A 23,533-nucleotide genomic window follows, 5' to 3' on the forward strand; every position below is an offset into this window, starting at 1 on the left:
AATAACTAAGAAAATGCCAGGAAGGCTTTGTCAACTAGTGTGATGAAAATGTGTTAAACTGTGTATAAAACCAATGTATGGTGCCCCATGATCGCATTAATGTACACAGCTATGATTTAATAATAAAAAAAAAGAATACAGACCCGTTATTTTGTAGAATGTTCTTCAATTAGGGTTTGTCTGAGTTTCCAGGCTTAGATAAAAGTTATATACTTCAGGGCAGGAATACCACAGAGGTGAGGCTGAGTTCTCAGTTTATCAAATCATGGTGTTGAAGAGTTCCAGTTCACTTATAGGAAATGTAAATTCTGACCATTTGGTAAAGGTGGTGCCTGCCATCCACCAGAAATCATCATCCAGATTCCCCCACTGAAAAATTATCACTTTACCCTATACAATTATAACCCCCTTCTGGGGAGATAATCTAGATTATATTAATATTGTATTATGTCTCAAATTTTCATCTACTTGTTTTAGTATGCATACTTTCCTGTATTCTTAAAAGACCTTAACAAATTCCTAAAAAGTTGATTTACTCAAGAAAACACATTAACTGAAAATGTTTTGAAAACCAAAAATTGTATCTGCCTGCTTTATTTCCTGCACTCACTGCTGAAAAATTTTTTTAAAAAAGTAGATTACTGATTAGATCTCATTCATACATAGTGCTAAAACACTCTAATGATGCATTTCTGCTAAATCCTATTATCACTAAATTGTTTCTATGTTCTCTTGATAACCTCTGTTTCAACTTTAGTATTTGTCATGCTAAATTAAAACAAGCAACTTGGTAAATGAATTCATAGATATTGATGGGAGTTTTCTCTACTGTAAAAAATAATAAAAGTTTTATTTGTGGGGGAGATGAGGGATTATCAGTTTCATCAGACCTTCTCATTTTTACTCTTTCTAGAGGATATGAATATTATTTTTATTGAGACTATTGGCTCCATTGAAATAAGTGGGCCCCTGGTGATGTTCAGTGCGGTAATGCAAATACATTCACGACTGCCCCAAAGAGTAGATGACATAGACTTACAGAATTCTTCTGTTATTTCTTTGTTTTGTTTTTTTTTTTTTTGGCCGGGGCTGGGTTTGAACCTGCCACCTCCGGCATATGGGGTCGGCGCCCTACCCACTTGACCACAGGTGCCACCCTCTTCTGTTATTTGTTTTGTGACTGAACATCACTTATTTAAAGGATCAGAACCTCCATAACACATCTCTTTACCAAATACCAAACTGCCACTTTGCTTCTGGCTGCAGAAGCAAAACAGAGAATCTTTCTCCAAATCAAGCATAGAAAAATGAAACCATCAGTTTGGATTTGTTCAGAAATAGCTTGGAATTCTGGGGAGGGGTGAAAGCATGAAGTTTCTTAGAGGCCTCTAAAGAACAATATTTTTTAGCACACAAAAAGAGAAAAAAGTGTTGCTTCTGTAACTTTTGAAATAAACGATAGTAAAACTCAACCAGGGAGTAGGGTAAAAATGCTCTAATTAGAGTAAATTAGAACCCCAGTTTAATGGGTTTAGTTCCAGAGTGGAATTCAGTCAAAGGCAGATCTACCTCCAAACTCATCAAGCAGTTTTTGTTACTGAAAAAGCAACTCCTTAAAACACACGCATAGAAGCTAAGTGCCCCAAAACCAACATCTGATGAAAGCCATTGTAAGAAGGTATGATGAATTCATTTCGTCAAATGTCTCTGATGCAGAGCACTAACAATAAGAGTTTTTTTTTTTAATGCCACCACGTTTTCCCTCTAGATGATAGCTTCAAATCAATTCCCTACCACTTATGTTTAGCACACACATCAAGAGTGGTTCATAGTTGAACAATTCAGACTTTAAGCACAAAAGGATAGAGATCCTCTAACACCAACTTAGGGTGAAGTTCCTGCCTCTCCTCCTCATTTAAATATGTGCCTCTGTAGGGTGTAAGTAAAGCTGGTTGAGGTTGGATCAGCTGGGAGATCACAGAAGCATATAAACAGCATTGACTATTTTAAGTGAAACCATTTTAATAGACAGCTGGTTTAGGACACAGACAATGGAACACCAAGAAGAAGGCTTATTTTCATCCTCCATAGTAAATCATGCGTCTGCTCACTATGAGGAAGGTTGTCTGCTGTGAGAGGGACAAAGACAACAGTGGTTTAAATAAATCAATGTGTTTATCAGAAGTGAGGATGGGAGGCCTGCTACAGAGATGGGCGGGAGGGGGAGAGAAGCATATAAAACATACTATTTAAATAAATCAATTGATGGTGAATCAAGTTGAGGTTTGTAACTTAAGAAACAAAAAATGTAGCATCAAGTAGAAAATGAAGTTTAAATTAATCTTGTCCATAGTGAATACAGTTCTGAAGGAGGTAGAAGTGCTCAGATAGGAAGAAAAGTTGAAAAACAAATAGTATTAACTTCATCTCAACTTATAAAGCCTGGTGAAATTGATAAACAAGTTGTCAAAACTGGACAGATTTGGAGCAGATTTATTTTTATAGACTAGCCTCCCTTTTCTACTGTTGCACTCTAATCAGTAGACAGAACATACTGCATATTATTTTTTAAAACTCTCTTCACTTTAAATTGAGGGTTTTTCCAGAATAACGTTTTATAGTTAACTAAAGAAGAAAACAGAAATTATTAAACTTTCAATCCTTACGCAATGCCAGCACTTGAAATTTTACTGTTAATGGATAAAAATGCCATCATTTCAAATACTCAATTATATATTAACCTATAATATTTTTGAAAATATACGTCAATCAATTTACAAAACCTGTGTCAGTTGCTGCTGTTTTAGAAGGCATCTTGTGAAATGCCTCTCACTTTTCCAAAATATCACCAAGTCTTTAAAGTTAATTCAAACTTAACAATGGATAAAGACCACACGGTGAAACAAAAAATACACAATGAATGTACACCAGGACCACACATCAATAGGATGTCAAAGGAAATAAAGAGAGTTGAGCAAGGCTTTTCTGTGTTTACTTTTCTAATAGTTTTAACTCTTTGTGTTCCACATTAAAATAAAGGAAGTGAAGAGAATACTATTAACTTTAGTTCAGCAAAATCTGCAGGGTTTTAAGAACACAATATTTTCATTAGGAGTCTTTCTAGGTTTACAACCAAAGAAAAGGAAACATCATTAGAAGAGGAAGACAAGAGGAGGAGGAAGAAAAAGAGAAAAGGAAAAGAAGAGAGAGACAATAAAAGAGGAAGGAAGGGAAAAAGGGAAGAAAGAAAAAAGAAAGGAAAAGAGAGAGGGAGGAAAGACCTATAACTAACAAAAATTTTAATTTTCTTTTAAGTCAAACCTGCAATTATGTGACTCCTATTTTCTTTTAAGTACCCTGCAATTATGTGACTCTTATTCTACCTACAATTTGTTACCTTAGAGAAGTTCATGAATATACAAGACACCACCTTTAACCAAAAGTGAAATGTCCTCTGCATGCCAACTGTCAGTAAGCCTTTGGTAGCAAATTACTAAGAACCGAACTAATCAAAAGACCATATGAACACCAGCAACATCAACATGCTGTAATAAGAATCATTACATTTGACCACCACGTTCTAATGGCTGTCATTAACAAAAAAACAAAACAAACAAACAAAAAAAAAAAAAAACATGCTACCTATTGTGGTCTTAGAAATTTCCAGTAGGTGAAGACCACTAGTTAAAAATTAAGCCATGCCAAAGAAAATACTACAAATCTGACATTCCATAAATAATGTGTCAAACAATCCAACATTAATAGTGGGATAAAATTTTAAAAATTATTTTGTTTCAATTAGCAGCTTGGCTACTAATGAACAAATTGCAAAGATGTAATTTCAGCTCAGCAACTAAGGAGGCCCGTTTTTAGAAGTGAATTAGGAAAGTTGCAAAGCAGTGATATCATATTCAGTATGATTTTCAGTTACCTCACGGTCCTTAATGAAAAGAGAATGTGTACCAAAAGCAATTAGCTTTAGAATGCATCTTTTATGCCTCAAAGAGCTAAAACTCCTTATATTATTCAAACGCTGTAAAAAAAACTAAATTGTTCTAACAATCCCATATTATATTTTTTCTAGCAGTAATAAAAGATATTTCACTCATATGGTAACTACATACCTATATTAGTAGATAAAACTGGCTTTGTCAACTTAATGGAGCAATAACAATAATAAAATAATAAAGGCAGCTAATTTACTAAGCACTTAATACGAGTATGTGCCAGTCACTGTTCTAAGCCCTTTCCATGTATGAATTAATTTAATTCTCACAACAGAGCTTTGAGGTAGGTGCTGCAATTATTTCTATTAGTTTGATTCCAAATTATATATTTTAATTACTCTCTACGACCAAATCATTCTTGCTCAGCAACTATGTAAACAAGTCTCCAGTGTCCAAATATGCTTCATTCCTCTGAGCACTACAAGTAAAGAAGGAGAAAAAAGACTATCTTATCGTCATACAAGTTCAATAAATGCATCTCTACTAATATGTTCGTTTTTAATGCTGTTCAAACATTCACATGGAAACAGCTCTAGCGTAAATATCCCCGAACAAATGGCTGTATATTATCCAGGAGGGAGCAGTTGGACCGCCAGACTGGGGAAGTACTAGGCCATCTGGCTCCAGCAATCTCTCCAAAACCATCAGCTTTGTTTTCACCCCCAGACTCCAAACAACACATTTTCCACTGTGATGAGTTTACATTTTCCCAAACACAGGTCCTGATCATGCATAAAAATTCCAAACTTCTTCATTCCTCTATTTGCAAGGAAATTTAAATCACCTGCATTTTTGACATGTTACCAAAGGAGAAAGAAAGCTGCTGAAATATGGCCTCTGCCTATAAACTTGCTCTGTCCTTTTTGTTTGTTTATTCTCCCAAATATATGAAAGAACCTCTCTGCCGGCCTAGTGAATGCCTTGGGAACTTATTGATAGACTAAAAATGTTGTTTATCTACCAATAAAGGGCCATGAACTGAAAGGATTGTTAACCAAATCTACCTAGTCATGGCAGGATACAATGAAACAATCAATAGGAAAAAAATGCACTTGCGTCAAGTACTTAAAGTACCCGGGAACATCAAAACAAATATAAAGAAGTCTAGCTGGGAGAGAAACCTGACAACATTTCTGATTATTGTACCTTGGACCCCCCACTGTGCTGGAACCACCCCCTTTTCAGGCTCCCCTTTCCACACCATCCACCTTCAAATCTATACACACAAGGATTAAGTGACTACTGTTTTCCCCTTTTCAAAAATGCTTTTGTTTGGGGGCGGGGGGCAGGGAGTGTTTTGTTTTGATAATTTTATGAAATTTGGTATCCTTTCTTTGAATTATAAAATATCACTCTTTTAAAGCAAGATGGTAGGAGGATAGTTTTCAATTTTTTTTAAACTAAAAATAAATAACTCACTGAAGCAGTCACAGAACGTAATCATATTGCAAATAACTACATGCAAATCTGAAATGAGGCCCATTAAAACTCAGATCTCACCCACTGGATTCATTTGAGCTTCTGCAGTAGGTATTGTTTCTGGATACAACGGCCACAAACTTCTGGATCCTACAGAGTTTTTTGCATGCTCACTAATGGAATACCAAAAACAGCAATGACACAAAAACAAACTATTTTTAGTCTAGCTAAACTTGGTTTTGAACAACCCTTCCCAAAAGCAAGCCTCTTATTTTACTAGTTGGTGGATGAATCTTTAAAACCTTATATCCTATGTGTTTTACAAGGGAGGCACAGAAATAAGGAGCCTCAGATTCTTACACATTTACATCTAAGGAAGCTTCATCTTTCCTGATAGAGCCCAAAAATTAGGAGTCATTACCCAGAATAGTCTAATGAGACACTTTGAAAAGGTGTGAAATATTGTGTCATACCAATACATCTTGGATGGTTGAGTACATGTCTGTTTGAGCTCAATGCTGCTAATTCCACACAAGATCAGGAATAGTCTATAAAAGTGTAGAATGAACACCTAGCTTTGGATTTTGCTTGCCCACGACTCCTTTTGAGTTTTAGCCTCACTTGCAAGTCAAGGATACGACATCACACACATAAAGCTGCATTTCTGATACACAACATGTTTTGTTAAACCGGCAGCTAAGAGAAGACACTTAAAAGTGGGTAGGTATTCCTTCCACAATTGACAGTATTATTGTGACTCATCATATCACTGAAAGTATTCCATTTTGTATTCTAAATACAGAAATCCAGAGTCTGTCAGGAAGAATTTCACAGGGAAAAACATGCAATCATTTAATTAGTCAGTTTATATCAACCCTGACTTCTGATTTAAGAGGCCACTGCATGTTTAACTAAAATGAAAAATTTAAAATCAAATTTGGTAATTACCATGGGATAATTTCAAGCTAGATGAGGATCCACTGCTTTACTCATAAAAGGCTAAATATAAATTATTCTTTTGTGATACAGCCAGGGAAAGTTAGGCTTCTTCATGCTGATCTATCTGCTTTTTGGAGACTTTTGCATTAACTGTGTACACAAGAAGCTAACCTACTTCCACAACTCTTAGGCATGTAATCAAAGAACAAGCAATTGGATAATGAGCAGGGATTGCCTTTCAAAAGGAAAGCTAAAGAGAGGTGGTTATTTAAACAATTATTATGAAAGCAAACAGGTATGTCTTGAAATATCCCTTTCTCTTGGTATTTTTAGACTTAAATAATTATTAAGCCTTCTTTTCAGGTCACTCCCCACCAAAATAAATAATTACATACATTTATTAATTTTAACTTTTAGTAAGATGTCATATTTCAGCAAATGCTTTCTCATATCTGCTATTAATAAAAATAAACTATTTCTTGTTCTGACAGAACTGACAGAATTTATGATTATACCAAAGAATGCCTTAAGCTGCAGCTTTTCTTAAACTCTATGACCTTGTTAGTAAAATATTTGTTGTTTTTCTTTATAAAAATCAAAAGATCATTCTTCTACTATTTTTATATAAATGTATAAAGTCAATTCATTTCATAACGAGAACAATCAATCCTTAATGGCCCTTTTTGTATAAAGAGACCTAAATTAAAGTTTTGGGGAGATTTAAATTAGAGAGAAGTTAATCACTGCAAACGTGTCTTAATTCTGTGCTCCTTACAATTGTTCATTTCATAGCATTGTCTATGATTTAATATTTAAGTGGTCAGTGTTGTATACAGACAGTCTTATGTACTGATTTGTGTGCTTTTTATCTTTTAAAAAGTAGATCCTAATAAATACATATGAAATGTGTATTAGAGTTCATACCTTCCCCCTCTCCCTCCCATCTTTTTTTCCTCTGATGAGAATGGCAGGAAAGAATCTCCAGGGTATCAGACAATTTTTGAAAACAAAACTCCACTATGACAGTTTTGTTTTGCTACCATAAAAGAAAAAAAAGTTACTGAGTTCAGGCTTTCATGTTTCTGCTTGGTAGGAAAAAAAATTGACAAAATTTTGTCTATAGTGTCCAAATGGAAGGGAATTATCTTATGCAATAATTACATCCATTAAAAAAATAAAACCAAGACTAAAAGCATAAATGGGGATTTACTCTAAGCAAAGAACTAATAAAACAGATCTTCATGAGCGCCAAATATATTAGGCAAATAACAAGAAATAGATTTCCATAGATATTTACTTATTATTTTTAAAAATATATTTCATACTCTCCTGTTTTCTACTTGGATCACAATGAAATATGAAAGTAATAATCAAAATTAGCTCTTATTAACTTGGTTCTTGCTGGGCTGAATTTAAAATTCCCAGCAGTTTATGTGTAGTTTGTACAACATAGTTAAGCCATTTTAAAATATGTATTTATAAGCTGATTTGAAACTTTGTAAGCCAGTATTTATGAAAGAAAATCACTTCCCTTATTTTAAAGAAAATATTCTAAAATCAAAATCAAGTAAATACATTGTGATCTTCAAACTAATTGCCGATTGGTACACAATGGATAACTTTTTTCTTTGTTCTGATTTCTTTCCTCCACCAATAAAGCCGTCTTCTTTTTCTGCTACTGAGTCCTCCACCTACCTAACCAGCTACTTAATTCTGAAACTAAACTTTTTCTTAAAATTAAGAAGTGAACAACAAAAAAATAAAACTCTTGTGTCTCATTAAAACGTCAGGCCTCGTTTCTGACTCGGCTCATAATTGCATCTTTTAAAGCGTAACTCAACCTTAAGGCACGCTGCTTGACACCCGCGTGTTGGGGAGCTTAAGAAAATGCCGTCCATGTACCTTTAAGACCGCAAGCTCACTCAGGCTGCCTGGCTTCCTGCCAAACTTAGGCAAAAGCTGGAGGGTTTTTACTAAATATCTTCTAACAATTGTAGCTCCCTACTCCCTACCACCACTACTACCTTTAAAAAAAAAAAAAAAATCTGTGGATTGGTCATCAGCGCTCTCAACCTATCTCACCATGCCTGGGGAAGCCGCCCTCCGCTCACCGCCCAAGCCCCAGCCCTTCTGTGGTTTGCTTCCCAGGAGAGGCCTGGCTGGCTTGAGTTCAACCCACTCTGCACTAGGGTCCCTAGGCACCTTCTGCGCCCTCTAGGGCTCCCCTGCCGGGTCAGAGGAAGTTCAGCCCTATTCTCTCTCCACTCAGCACCCCGCGGTCTTAATTCACAAGGCCTCAGTTCCCCTGGAGAGAAGGAGCCATCAAGCCCTCATCCCCACCCGCTGGGCCCAAGTGCAAGCACTGGAAGGCTGCGTCAGAGCGTGGTCTGAGGTCCCTCCTTGGCTTTGAGAATTCTGGTTCCAGCCCTCCTGCTGCGGAGCAACCCGCTTTCTAGACTCAGCCGAATTTCATGGCCCTTAGAGTCATCCCTGCCTCTGCTGCGCCGAATCAAGAAACTTACTTGTTTTGTCATGGAGTCAATGAGGCGCACATAGAAATCTTGCTCTGTCCTTATCCCTAGAAAGAAAAAACGTGGAAACGAAGGGGAATTAAGTGAGATGATGGGGGTGGCAATAAGTAAACAAAACAAATAATAAACCACACACACATACAAAAAGGGGGCTCCAAGTCCCATTGGAGCTCTCATTGTTTTGGAAGACAGAGCCACATCTCCCTTGCCCAGTGTCCAGAGAGGAGCTGCTGGCCTAGCCTTAGTGCTCTGGTGAGTCGGACCCCAAGTCTGGCAGCTGGGACTGGGGCAGGAACTCCACGTGGCTACTCTCACTAATCAGTGCAAGACCGCCTCCACACTCGCTCACCTTTTAGCCATTGAGGCCAGGACTGCTCCTAGCTCTCTGAGCCCAAGATGTTTGGGCCTAGAGTCTGGGATAAGCCAAAGGAACAGGCCTCAGTAAGGGGGAACATAATGAAAGCGGCCCAGCGAGGGTTGACCACCACACCTGCCCACAGGTAAACAGGGGCCCACAGGTAAACAGGGGCCCACAGGCTGCCCTCGGGTCACTCAGAGCCTCCGCACGTGAAACCTCCTAGGGTAAAACTTAGCAGAAGCGGTTCACCTCCAGATTGGTGGAGGACTGGCCTTCACTGGGGGATTTCGTCCACCTGGAGCTCTCCGCGGCCCCTGCCCATCCCGGAACCCGAGGATGCGGGCACAGACCCGCTGGAGCCTCACCATTGCTGTAGAGCAGCTGGAGTCGGTAGTGAATTCCGTTATTGGTCTTTTCGCTGTTGGCTTCCTGGGTTTCAGCAGGAGGCAAAGACACAAGAGACGCAAAGAAGAGGATGGCGTGAGCAAGTGGACCAACTTCAAGGCAACTTTGCCCAAGCTGGGACCCCTGGCCGGCAAGCGAGCCAGCCAGCCCCAGTTGCAGCAGAAATTGCCGCCAAGTGTGATCTTTTCTCCGCACCCCCGCCCCTGTTCCTGACTGCTCCCTCTCTAACAGAAAATTCCGTGGGGCGCGCATGGGCAATCCTCTTCCCAGGGTCTGGGGGCTCCAGCCTGTGCCATCAGGGGCAGGCTGCTGCTAGGTCTGGTGATTGAGGGTGGGTTCACCCCGGACACTCAAGCTCTCGCCTCTCTCCAGCTCAGGAGGCTCGATGCTAACTTTTTCCAAACAGGATCCAATGGACCCAGAATTTGGTCCGGAACGGGAAGTGGTTTGGGGGACCCCAGTACAGGAATGTGTTCTGGGTACTTTGCACTCACGGAGGAGCGTGCCTCCGAAGGCGCCTGGGCCTGTTACTGAACCGGGACGAGGGGCAACAGCGCTGTGCCCACTTACTTTTTCCTTCTCCACGAACCCCACAAACGCTGTCCTCTCGATCTCCACGGGCTGGCCCTGTCTGTCGTAGAGGGCCAGGACGAAGTGGAAGAAGTTGGATTTCCGCAGATTGGAAGGTGGCTGCTTCTCAAAGTGAGCCCGGGCCAGACCCACCCCGCTGCGGCCAAAGACGCAGAGTTAGACGGCTAAGCTGGACGCCGACCTGCGCCCACCTTGTTATCCCCAGCACACGCGCACACCCTCAAAAACCCAACTCCTTTGCCCCCAAAGCGTCCAGTGAGTGCCCTTTACACCCCCTCAAGGGTCCTTAGGCCAGCCAACGACCGGACACATGTCCCTGCATGACCTTCTTCCTCCCTGCTGAGGACAGGGGCGTCCTCAGAACTCGCCTAAGAAGTGTTAAAGTTTTGTTTGGATTTTGCGCCGGAGATGAAATGCTGTAAGCATGTACTCCGACCTGACGCGCGCGCTGCGTGGGGAGGATGAAAAGTGGCGGTGGATGAGCAGAACATAGCTCCTAGTTTATAACTTAGAGTGAGGGGGCACGGCATTCAGCTCCCGGCACCCCTCCAGTCTCCCATCTCGGCTACTGGAGCAGGTGGGCATGGATGGAGAACACACTGTGATCCTGGCTGCAGCAGCACACTCAGGAAACTCCAGCGCCCAGCCAGGTGCGGGTGATTCGGAGAGCCATGTTACCTTCCCCCAAAAAAAGCATGTGAAGAGGGTCAGAGGGCGGGACTCAGAGTTGTCAGGGGTGGTCGCTGTGGGAAAGGGAACTAGGATGTTTTTTAAAGACCTATCTGGACAAAACTTTCACTGTTCAGCAAAAATCCTCATACTCATTTCAGAAATCCTAAAGGCCTGGGCTGCTGGATGAGCGCGCCCGCCGGGGCTGAAATCTGGCGTGCCCTGGACGCCGGGCGGCCACTGACAGCCCGACCTGCCCGACACAAGCGCGTATAGGCACACACACTCCAACACACGCGCGCGCCCCGCACACTCACACTTTCGCTCCCAGCAGTTACCCAATTGACTCTCACTACCAACCACCCCATCCTTAGGCTCAATGGGGATGAGAATAGTGCTCGGGACACTCGTCCCCAGCCCCGGAAAGCTGGAGATCCCATAATTAGTCATCTTCCTTCTTCCCCTTCCGCACTTTTGAATCCGTTAAGACCTAGGGCCACTAGGTCTCCCACTCCCTCAAGGCAGCTGGTGGCCTTGGGAGGAGGAGGCCATTCCTCATTTGGGACCAGGAGCCCCCCCGCCAAAGGTAGTTGGGTGTGCCCAGGAAAGTTCCCTCAGGTCAACCTCCAAGGGCAATGTCTCCAGGCCACCCAGTCTAGCATCTCCGAGCTGCCAGTGGGAGAGGGGCTGGAAGGGACCATGGTGACAGGGGGTGGGGGAGACTTTTAGAAGATGTCAGACTTAAAGTTGGGAGTTGCTAGTCTAGCGGAAGACTGAGAAAAACTGAAGAGAGGGAGGGAGAACCAGTTATGAGAAATAAGAGAACACTCGTGGGAGAAACTGGAAAGAAAACAGGAGAGGCAGGGAGATAAGGGAAGGAAAAAGAGGAGGAAGAAGGGAAGTGTTAAGAAAGAAAAGAAGGAAGGAAAGAAGGAAGAGTGAGAAGGGATGAAGGAAAAAAATGAAAGAAAGGAAAGAATGCAAGAAGAGAGAAAAAAGGAAAAATGAAAGATATAGTAGGAGGGAGAAAAGGAAGGAAAGGAGAGGGAAAGGGGGAGGAAGAGAAAGAAATAAAGAAAGGAGGAAATAAGGAAGGAAAGGGAAAAGAAAGAAAAAGCAAAGAAGAAAAAGACGAAAAGAACGAAAGAAGGACAAAAAGAAATAGAAAAGGAAAGAAAAGGTAAGGGAACAGAAAAGAAGAAAAGAGACAAAAACGAACAGATACCTAGTCGGGAAAGAACGATCACATAAAAACACAAATATCCAACATCATGCTGGTGAGACGCCTCTTCTTGGTTAAAACAAAATGAAAACAATCACAGCCGAGGCCGGGGAAAGTGCCGGCCAAGCGTGGGCTCTTCGCTGGCAGCTCCCGGTTCTCCAGCCGCAAGCTATGAAGGCAACGCGGCTGGGGAAAGCGAAGCCCCGGCGGCGAGCGGAGCTGAGCGGCGGCAGCCGCACCAGCGCGGCCCGGCCCCGCGGCGTGGCCTCCCGGCTCTCCGGCTCTCCGGCTCTCCGGCTCGCTGCTCACCTCCTCTGCCGCGGTCCCCGCGCGGTACCCACCTCTGCGCCGCTGTGTTGGCGTCCAGCACCCCGGCGCCCTGCATCCACGTCCGCACCGCGTTCATGCCGCTGCCCAGCGGCTCTTCCTTCATGCTGCTTCCACTCCGTTGGATGCTTTCCTGAATCCCAAACATGAAAACAACCTTTTCTTGTGGAAAATCTCCTCCCCCTTGAAAAATATTTAAAAAAAAAAAAAAAAAAAAGGAAAGAGAAACGCCAACCAGAGATTTTTTTTTTAAACGATCAACTCGCACAAGAAGATCAAGGCGGGCTGGAAAGCAAATTTTTAAAAAATGTAAACCTTCGCTCAAAACTAAGCGATAACCCTGAAAAAAAGAAGAAAGGGAAAATCCAACGAAAAGACCAAAATAAAAAAATTAGAGATGTATGCTTGGCTGTTGGGGGTTGTTTGGTTGGTTGATTTTGGTTTGGGTGCTTTTTTTTTTTTTTTGCTTTTTTTTTTTTTTTTTTTTGTAATGATCGCAGGCCGGTGGAGGACAGGAGGGGCTGGAGTTTCCTTTTGTAGAGGTACCCTTCACTTGAAGAAGCAGGAAGAAAAAAAAAAACTGATGGCAATTTAAGAAACAATAGACTCAACTCGCGCTGCCGGCTTTGCTACTTCAAGTGTCATTTTCCACAACCAGGCAAGTTTTTCCTCTCTCTCTCTCTCTCTTTTTTCCTCCTTCTCTCCCAACCAAAGATGTTTCTTTCCTTTCAGTGCGTACAGATGAGGAGGACGCTGGCTGCCGTAGACAGATACACCAGAGGGTGGGGGGAGGGAGGAAAGAGGAAAGAGGGGGAGGGAAAGAAAGAGATAGAAAGAGAGAAAGGAGAGGGAGAAAGAGAGAGGGGTGGACCCTGCTGGATGGAGATTCTGTTTTCTCCTTGCTAAAATAGAAGTGATTTGCAGGCTTTCCCTATGGAATCCAGTTTGACTCTCCCCAGAGCTAAACACAGGCACTCTAACCCCAAAGGGAGGAGGCGGGGCCCGCGCCTCGTGGTCCCGCCCTTTAATTTGCATAACGTCATCTTTCCGCCTCGCCGCAGCCAATCGCGTTTCAGAAGCCGGCACGCTCGCTGCTCCAGGCCACGCCCCCTCATTAACATCCTTCTGGTGGCGCAGGAGAGCGGACCAAAGTTCCCTGCAAAGTGGCGAGCGAGAGAGCGCGCTGAGCACCGGCGTCTGGGCTGGGAAGGAACGGGTCTGAGCAAGGACCGAGAGGGGACCGGGAAAGGGAGAGGGGTGTCTTTCCCAGGAATTTGAGATGTGGGTCTGCATTCTGACCGTTGCAGTCCTTTAACATCCTCGCCGCGCCCTGAGCGCGCCAGAGGCTCACAGGCTGCGCCCTCCCAGGGCTGATGTCGCGTCTTGCTCCGCTGTTCTAGGACGTCGGGGACAAAAGTGAAGGAGACAGGAGAGCTCGGGCAGAAAAAGCAGGACGCGCGTCCCAGGTGCCCACCTCTTCGCTTTGAGGCGGGGTGGTGGGATGGAATTTGGGTGCGCGAAGTCGGGGCTGGGAGCTCGCGGAGGGGCACCGCCTCCAAGTTGGGAGGGGTGGGTGGACCCTGAATCCCAGCAGACGAGGTGCAGTGGGTCTCCATTTGGGGACCCAGGCTCTGCCCAGAGCCTGGCCTCTGAATCGCTTTTGGCTTGGTGGCTAAGCTGGAGGATGCCAGCATTAGGCACTGTTGTCACTTAAACGCTCACTTCTCTCGGGCAGTCTCGAGATAAGTGAATTGTGGGGCGAATGTTACCACTGGGGCTGTGTCAAGATCTGTTTTTAAATTTTCTTACATTCAATCTCCCTTCCCTTACCCCTGCCCCAGAGTAGTTTCTTTTTGCGTGCTTTTTAAGTAACTAGCAAACAAACAAACAAACAAAAAAAACCCACAAGTATATCTCTAATTAGTTGATTATTTGGTGAAGAATTTCTCTCCTCTTTCACCCTTTCTTTTAAAAAGACTTGAACAAACTCTTCCCAACTTCTGGCCCTGTCATATGGAAAGAGAGCGAGAGACAGGAAGAAAGGAAGCAGGGACAGAAGGGAAGAAGTAAAAGAGAGAGGGAAGGAGGGGGGCGGCAGAAGGGAAGGAAGGGAGAGAGGGAGAAGGGAAGAATGGAGAGAAGGAAGGAAGAAAGGAAAGAAAGAGAATGAAACTGTTTCCTACTTCAGGTGTTTCAGTCTGTGGCTGACGAAGGAAATAACTAGAAATTTCTAGGTAATGTGTCCCATCATTTTCCAGCAGGTTGTAACCTCTAATAAGCACACGGTGAACTTCTGTTTCATTGTCCTCAAAGGAACTCCCTGACTGCAGCCAAATCTGCTAAGAACTCCTTCGGGGAAATTCTCTGCCAGAAATCCAAGTCCTCTTTCTGCTGGCCTTCTGTGGCCATTTGATTTTGGAAGCTCGTGGGGTCAGTGATGGAAAAGTATACATGCCCATGTTCAATAAAGACAAACAAGAGTTATGCTTTATGTTCTTGGCAGAGAAGAAAAGTAGAGCACTTTCTGATTCTGAAACTGGATGAAAGAGTGTGTTCTTGGCCTCATGTGCATGGCCACTGTCCTCAAACACTGCTTTATCTCCTGTGCATGAGGCCTGCTGAACTCTCATACCATTTGCTCTGAACCTCTAGTGTGGTTAGTGCTTTCTCCCTGGTACTGTAAGTAGTGCTATCTCCTCTGAGATACCCCTAAAAAGACTGGTCTGTTGCATCAGGATCTCCATAGCATCTAACAGGGTTCCTAGCACATAGTACTTATTCAGGAGGGGTATGATGGTGAGGAGACTTGAAGTGTTGGTTTGTAGGGAGGGATACAGGGAGGGGCACTTTCTCTACCTCTATAGAATTTAAATGCCTGGTTAAAACTGGATCTATGGGAAATTTTCCACAGTTACAAGCTTAACTTGATGCCCCCAGGTCCAAGGGCCTCCCCAGAGTCGATCTCTTTCCCTTCCTGGACCATATTGTCCAGCTCAGAGGAAAACTTCACTGTAAAGGGATCAGGAAGCATTGATCCCAGATAGCCCTGGCTTAAGACCCATGCCTCCCTCTTTTTAACTGCTTGAGTTTCCCTTTTATTTACAGCAAACAGTTTGCAGGACTCCCAAAGTGAGCCTGTACATGCTCCAGTGATGGGGAAGACACAATAAGAGAACAGATCACTGCCAAAGGAGGTGGCAAAAGTGCCAAGGAATGGAGAGAAACAGTCACCTTGAGGATCAGTAAGAGATAAATAATAGATTTCTAGGGGTCAGGAGGAATCCATAAGCATCTGTAAAAGCAGTTTGTTAAGGGCTTGAAGTTGAATGGCTCAAATGAAAAGTTGGGTTAGAGAAAGAAGCCTTCAGTAGGTAAATTCCTACCCCAGACCCAGTCTCTCCAGGAACTAAATATGTAGGAGGCAATTTCCACATGCACCAGGCCAGAGAAGGAAGAAAAATAAAAGGAGCAGGAATTTTTGGATGAGACTAATTCCCTTTGGCTATGCAGAGGCAGCAAACACCTCATCTGGGATGGTGAGGTTACTTTATTTTAATCAAGCAGGGTGTATTCATAGCTTTTCTTCTGGGTGTCCTTGTGCTTTCAACCTGGCTTTCTCATCCCGTAATAAATGTTTAAGCAGGCTAAAGAGAAGGTGGAAAAGAGACATAGTGACAGAAAACCAAGAATGACACGCAGGCCAGCTGTTTGTGGACTTCCTTTGGTGAATATTGAGCTGGCACTTGCAATTTTAAAACTTTGAAAACGAAGCTCTCAAATACCTCTAAATCTTCTCCTCAAGTAAGGGTAGGGCCGCCTCCAGAGACAAGGCATGTGTGCAGAGGGGTGACTGTAAAGTATGTGCTGAGACTGCCATCAGCCTCTTGCTTTGTAGTCCTATCTCCTGTAAGGAATAAACCTGTGTGTACAGCATTGCCAAAGTTTATAGCATATCTTCATTTAACTTTAAGGTAGTTTACAATAGTAATCCCCAAACAAGGCTCATCAGCCTAATCACATGGGAAAGGGCAGGGAATTGTTAGAAATGCAGATTTCCAGGCCTTGTCCAGACCACAGGATCAGAACTCTGGGAATCTATATTTAAAGATATTTGGAAACTTCAGAGTTTGGATATATAGACCCTTTGAGAAAGAAAGAAAGGAGAAAGAGAGGAAAAAATATCATATGCATGAGAACAAATACAAAAGAATGAGTTAATAGCTGAAAGGAGAAACTAGAGAGGTTTAATGTTTCCCCTGGAGTCAAGTCTCCCCAGGAGCGTCTCCGAGTCTGTTCCGCGGTCGGAGTTAGAGTCCACAACTCCTCAACTGCTCCCTGTGGCAGGCAGGGCTGTCCAGCTCTCACCTCCCTGCGCTGAAGGATGCTCAGGTCCTGAGCGCAAGCCCCCAACTTCTCCCCCCTTGGATATCCCAACAATTCGGGGAAACAGTCCCCTTTCCGAAGGGCATCGGCTGCCGCAGTAATTTCTACGGGCTTAGGTAGAAACACCTCCCCCCTCCCCCCCAAAAAGAGAAGACAACAGATAAATACAACTGAACCAGCAGGAAGGTCCCAGGGAGAGAGAGAATCGTCTCTGCTCGTCTGCCCCCAGGAGGCCAGTCTTGGGACCTGTCTCTTAGAAAATTCCCTTGATCTCGCTTCCCCTTGTGAGGGCGCGCCCCCAGAAAGGCCGCCTGTCTGGGGAAATGCCCCGTTCTCTTGACTCCTGACAGAGCCGGCTTTGAGCGAGGCAAGAGCATAGACGCCTCGTTCAGGGCTGGGAAGACCTGAATAAAGGGTGAAAAGAAACATGAAGCAACGAAAGCACAAAGTCCTTCGGCTTGCGGCCGCTCAGCAGGAGTCGCCCGGCAGCCTGGGGTGAGGGTGTGGGAAGTCGGGGCGGAGGTGAGCTGAGGTCAAGGCGCAGACTGGGGGAGGAGAGGAAGATGATTGGGTGGTGACCCCGGGCCGAGAAAAGAGAGGAACTGCAGGGGCCTCAGAGCAGCAACCCTGACGACCACGGGAGTGGTCGAGCATCTGGCCCCGCCCGCCCGCAGAACCCTGACCCCTTCCCTGGGTGATCACCACCCACCGCCCTCCGGAACGCGCCGGAGCCGCAGGCCAGGGGTCCACCGGACTTCCAGAATCTGATTCCTGCTTCCAAGGCCCTCCTTTGCTCGCCCCAATGACCGTCGCTTCCAGTCCCCGGAGCACACCTCCCTCATAGTACGAACAGGGAAACCCAGGCCTAGAGAGTGACAAGGACACCCACAGTCACCCAGGAGGTAGAGACCCAGCAAACAAACTCGTGGGGCTTTGTCGGGGCGTGGGAATGCTTAGTCTGATTGGGGCCAGAAGCCTGGGCAAGGGGTTCGGACAAACCTGACCCGGAGCGAGCCTGGCGGCTCCCTCGGGTTTCCCCCAGGGCCGTCCCAGATAATAATAGATCGCATTTGCTGAAAGCTTTACCGACATAAACTAATTTCCAGCACAGACCAAGAAGATAAAATCACTTCCATTTTACACGTGAGGAAAGTGAGGCCCTGTGATGGAAGTTTTAAAACTTGAGCACCGCCAACCGTTAGTAAAGTCGCCAAGCCAGAACATCCCCATGTCTCTTGCACCCAAACGCTTTCCAGTCCCTTTGCTCTGGAGCCCCTGGTTCCGGTTCGCACCCCAATGAAAAGGGTGGGAGGGACTCACGATGTCTACCAGTGGCAGACAGCTGAGGAGAGAGAGAAGAGAGAAAGTTCTGAAAAGTCCTAACTAACGTGCAGATCGAGAGTGCATTCGCGTGGCCAGATAACGATCTCTTCTTTGTCCTATCTCTATGGAGACACTGCATGCCAGCAATGTGCCAGCTCCAGGCTGGGCTCTGCCACATCTGCTATGTGACCACCAGTCAGACGCTTCTCCTAGTCCTGAGCTCTAAGTTTGAAGGCTTAGAGCTCACGCAAGCTCACCTACTTGAAACAAGCTATACACTGGACTTTGCCGGGTTGTACCCGACAGCCATCAGAGGACAAAAATCTAGACACCTTGTGGATGTGCTACAACGTTAGAAAAGGTGATTCTGCCTTGGCATGACCATGGATAGCTAAGAGCTAGTTATTCCGAGTCATGAAAATGCAGCTGGGGGCACTGCCAGAAAGGATATTCAAGTCTGAGGCTGCCCAGGGTCACGACCAGTGCCCACCGTTCCCTAGCCCGCAAATTGGAGTCCGATCCAGGAAGCCTTCTGCTCTCTGGGTAGAAGGAGGTCCGAATGAGAAGGGAGCTCTCCAGTTACTTGGAAATTAGCATCCCTTCCGTAGCCCAAACCGAGCGGGAAAGGGAAGTGCAGGTCTGTCTATGTAGGAGAAAGTTGGAGGAGGGAGGGCGAGTTTAACCTATCAGCTCAGGATGCCCCAAGACAAAAAGTATTTCCTTTTAGGCGCACTTCACTGGAGAGTCACACGCTGCTGCGTGCTGCGAGGTCTTTGTTGGCTACCGGAACGCAGGGTACATAGGATGTGAGTGTGCAGAAATGTTTGCAAGAACGAAAGGTGGCTGCACATTTGTGGGCCTGTGCAGTGTGTGTGCCAGTGAATGGCAGTGCGCACTTGGCTGGATGCCTGTGCGTGTGCTTGAGACACTGGTGCACACAAGCATGGGTACCTGTGTGCATGTGTGTAGAGTGTACAAGAGTCACGTGTAGATGTGTCTCGTTTATGTGAGTGGGATGTGCATGTGCAGAAGTTCATGTGTGTTGTGCAATGACTTCCTAGATGTGCGTGTGAGCCTGAGCAAAGAATTTGTGTGTACATGTGTGCGTGTGAAACCCAGCAAAGAATTCCTAAAAACTAGGTCTAGCCAGGGGAAATTAGCAGGCACGATGTGACTTTGGGCCAAAGTGCGGGCATCGCCAATGCTCCGCCTTCGGTTTACAAGTAGCAGGGAGCCGCGTATAGGACGCAGGACCGGTCCGGAGGAGGCAGCGGGTTAGCGCCCAGCTCAGCTCTCAGCAGGCGAGGCTGGCTCAAACTACCGGTCCCCACAAATTATGTGGACTGAACTTGCAGAGGACCCTGCTGGACAGTTCTCTCACTAGTTCCTTGGGGACACTTTATAAGTATCGATGCCATGTCCCCTGAAAGAGACTGCTTGCGGGTTTATTATCTTTATCATTGTCATTTTTTTGTGGCTGCTATGAAGACGTTGCTAAACCCACAAGACCGCCTTGTCCCACCTCTTTGACGCGCTGAGTGTACCAGGGGCCCGCGAGCGCCAAAATCGTTCCTTAAGGTGAACCCACAGCGCCACCTCGCGATCCTGCAGCCTCCCTCTCGAAACGGCCACCGAAGGCTGGGCTTTCCTGGTCCAAGCCTCCAAGCTCCCACTGCTGATTTTCCACTCAATTTTACCATTTCTCTTGTTCTCACTATGCCGCTCCCCTTCTCCTGGCCCTCGAAAGTCCCCAACGCGCCTCGCCGCTGCACCCTTGGGCACGACTGGAGCGCCTACCCCCTTCTCCACCTAGTGAAACACTTCGCCCCTGTAATCACCAGCTGAAGGGTCATTTCTATGAAAAAAAAATTTTTTTTTTTTTTTTGAGACAGAGCCTCAAGCTATCGCCCTCGGTAGAGTGCCGTCGCGTGACAGCTCACAGCAACCTCCAACTCCTGGGCTTAAGCGATTCTCTTGCCTCAGCCTCCCAAGTAGCTGGGATTACAGGCGCCCAGGCGCCCGCCACTATGCCGGGTCCTTCTTTGGTTGTAGTTGGCTTTGTTTGGCAGGCCCAGGCCTGATTCAAACCCACCAGCTCCGGTATATGTGGCTAGCGCCTGTAGCTCAAGCGCCTAAGGCACCACTATGAAATCTTTGAAGCCCCTTCCACAGCTGTCACTCAGGCCTTTGCCTGGTTTCCCTAGAGTTCTTATCACATTGGAGAGGAAATACTGTTTAAATATCTCTCCTCCCTCCCTAATCAGAGAGCTCCTCAAGTATGGCTACAACTTGGTTATTCACTGAGCTCCTAATGTGGGACATCTTATGCAATCGACTGTGTTAAGCATTTTACTTACTTACACCATTGTTTTTTAATTTTCCCAAGAAAACCATGAAGTAAGCAATATTGTTTCTCATTTTGCAGATGAAGAAACTAAAGCTAGAGAGAATAAGTACCCATTCAAGTTCACATTGCCGGAGCTGAGCCCAAGTCTGCCTGCCTGCTGCCAGCGCCCACTTTTCTCAACTCCTGCTGCTTGCAGATTGATTCAGCTGTATGTCCACACGCTTTATGACAGGACAGGGGACAGAGTAGGTACTTGTGTATTTATGAATACATGTACCATTGTCGATTTAAATTCTTTCTTCTGTAGAGAGCTAGGAAAAGCACTGCAATCTTCAGACACCTTGACTGAAATATCATGATAATTTATCCCTGAAGAGTATTCCACTACTAGCTAGGTAACTTTGGTCAAGTCACTTCATCCTCAATTTTCTCATTTGTAAAATGATGAAAAAAAGGTCAATTACTTGACATAGTATCTCATCTCTAGTCAATGCACAATAATTATAACTCAGTAATTGTTGATCGTTAAAAAAAGTTAAACACAAAACCAACTTACCCTTGTCACAGAATTAATTCACTGTACTTCTGCATGAAATTATCTCACTACTATTTCTTCATTTTCATCTCAGATATGAATTATTGATAAATGTGTATATATATATATTGAGACAGAGTCTCACTTTATCATCCTAGGTAGAGTGCTGTGCTGTCATAGCTCACAGTAAATTCAAACTCTTGGGCTCAAGTGATCCTCTTGCCTCAGCCTCCTGAGTAGCTGGAACGACAGGCACCTGCCATAATGCTCAGCTATTTTTAAAGATGGGATCTCATGCTACCCCAGGCTGGTCTCAAACTCCTGAGCTCAAACATTCCATCCACCTCAGTCTCCCAGAGTGCTAGGATTATAGGCATGAGCCACCATGCCTGGCCTGATAAATATTTTTATGATAAATGTTTTAAGTTTATGGTGTTGGAGTGTTAATATTAACCCTGTTCCATTATACAAATTTTAGGTGGAGAGAGATCATTAAAAGTTAATCGGCAAACTTTTCCTCTCACACTTTTCTCCTGCTTTGTAGATTTTTACCATGAAAGGTTTAAAGAAAGACTATGAAAGGGGTTATTACTCTAGAAAGTACAAAACTCTACTTTTTAATTTAGGGGAGATTCTGAGCTAGTGTGAGTTTTTTCCTGTTTGAAAAAACTAGTTGCTACTAGTTTTTGAGTTGCTTCTAGTACATGAAAAGATTAAAAATGCATGTCTAAGCAAATGATAATACACAAATAAAAGAAACAAATGAGGTTGTGAACATATTTCAGACCATCAGACATTTTTTTAAGGCATAGTTTTACAGGTTCAGGCTGTCTTTCTAGAATGACCCATTAAATAATTACTTCTACTAGCAATTTAGGTGAAAATAAACTTGTCTGCTTGATCAGACTATAACTTTCCTACTATTAAGTTACTGATTAGACTATACTGATTAGTATAGTCACGTCATAACCATGTGCATTCTCCTAGAGAAATGAGGCTAATAAAATCCACAGAAGGTATAAATGTGCCTCTGCATTTAGCTGGCCCACAATCCATTTTTGGAAACTTCACCCCAGCCCTAATTTAGTTTAGTTTATGTGTACTTGCTTTCTCTTCTATGCAATATTCTTACATGAAGATGAAGAAATGCCTCAAATTAATGTGTTAAGAGATTTTATTGTATAGCAGGCAGAAATTTTACTATTCCCTGGTGGAGATTTGACTCATGTTGATGGTGTGAGACATCCCAATGTTGGGATCTGTTCTGTTTTTTTCCTTCTTTTTTTTCTTCCTAGTATAATAGACATTAGCAATGTTCACCAAAATTCTGGGTTTTCTTCCTCCAGGTGTACAGTAAATGTGAAGTATTCTGACCCTTCTGCATTTAGTATGACCCTGTGATTTGCCTTGGCAAATGAGGAATTAACAAAAGTGATGTGTGTCACTTACAGGCAGAAGCATGAAGAGCTAGTGTGCACTTTGTCAAATCCCCTTCCCTGTGGCACAGTTCCTGCTGACCCCAGACGGAGTTTCCATCAGTCTGCCACTCCTTGCACAGGCACGTGCATGGTGTAGACAGACCCTTCCTACATGCGTAGACATTTATCAAGAATGGTAAATAATCCTTTGTTACTATAAATTGCAGAGACTATTTCACTGTAGCATCACCTAGCCTCTCCTAATGCACTTACAAAGGTAATTCATCTTTGCTTTTCTTTGGGGTGGGGGAGTCAAAACATGATTTGGAAAACTCAAAAATGAGGAAGTCAATACTTACCTGGCAGGGAAGATATCATGATCATGAAGGTGATTTTCCCAGGCCAGGCTCATCCATTGCACTCCGGATGTGTTGACCCTTGTGATTTCCCCAAATATGGGGAAGTCAACTGCATAATTTGTGGTAGTGGAGGACTACATTCGCGCTCTCCCCTGTTATTTTTAAAAAAGAAAGAAACGAGAAAGCCATTTGAATTTTAGAAATTTTAAAAACAAAACAAAACAAAAAAACCCTCAAAATTATTGTAGGACTTTGACAAGAATTTTTAGCAGGCCATTTGCCCACCCTTTGCAGACGCATTATGAAATGAGTCCCATAGGTTCTGATTGGAAGACACTTTATTAGCAATTGTAGCAGAGAATAAAGAAACTTTTCTGTCTCCATCATGTTCATTTCTAGTTAATATAATTTCAGGTTGGTGAAAGGGAAAAATATTTGGCCAATCAACTTGTATTTAAGGAACATAATGTAGGTAAGTCATTTAACTTTTCCAGACCTTAGTTTCCTCATCTGATGTTGTGGACTGTGTCCTCCCAAAATTTACATGTTGCAACCCTAAACCCCAATGTGATGGTATTATTTCCCAAGGGTAATTAGGAAGTGATGCGGTCAGGAAGGTGGAGACCCCAGGCTCTCTTATCCTCCCTTTCTCTTTCTGCTATATGAGGACATGACAAGAAGGCAGCCCTCTGCAAGCCAG

At 44.1% G+C, this 23,533-nt stretch overlaps 1 protein-coding gene and 1 non-coding gene across 10 annotated transcripts in view; one reads left to right on the forward strand and one right to left on the reverse strand.

The window, feature by feature from the left end:
- Positions 1-13,125, reverse strand: part of EBF1 (EBF transcription factor 1) — a 406,628-nt gene extending 393,503 nt beyond the window's left edge. For 8 of the 9 annotated variants that reach the window (XM_053566782.1, XM_053566781.1, XM_053566779.1 and 5 more), the window contains exons 1-4: positions 12,483-13,125; positions 10,230-10,386; positions 9,620-9,683; positions 8,888-8,943 (exon numbers count right to left, since the gene is read on the reverse strand). In XM_053566782.1, coding sequence (XP_053422757.1) covers positions 8,888-8,943; positions 9,620-9,683; positions 10,230-10,386; positions 12,483-12,616 — 411 coding nt within the window. In that variant the 5' untranslated portion in view covers positions 12,617-13,125. Of the gene's footprint in view, positions 1-8,887; positions 8,944-9,619; positions 9,684-10,229; positions 10,387-11,279; positions 11,478-12,482 lie in introns of those variants that run through there. The other variant, XM_053566783.1, reaches the window with a different exon arrangement.
- Positions 13,126-22,825: 9,700 nt separating this feature from the next.
- LOC128569452 (U1 spliceosomal RNA) lies at positions 22,826-22,988 on the forward strand. The gene has a single exon (XR_008375394.1). It is a non-coding gene; the product is annotated as a U1 spliceosomal RNA (small nuclear RNA).
- Positions 22,989-23,533: the final 545 nt, after the last annotated feature.

Source organism: Nycticebus coucang, chromosome 17 (genome assembly GCF_027406575.1).
Source record: "Nycticebus coucang isolate mNycCou1 chromosome 17, mNycCou1.pri, whole genome shotgun sequence".
Lineage (NCBI taxonomy): Eukaryota > Metazoa > Chordata > Mammalia > Primates > Lorisidae > Nycticebus > Nycticebus coucang.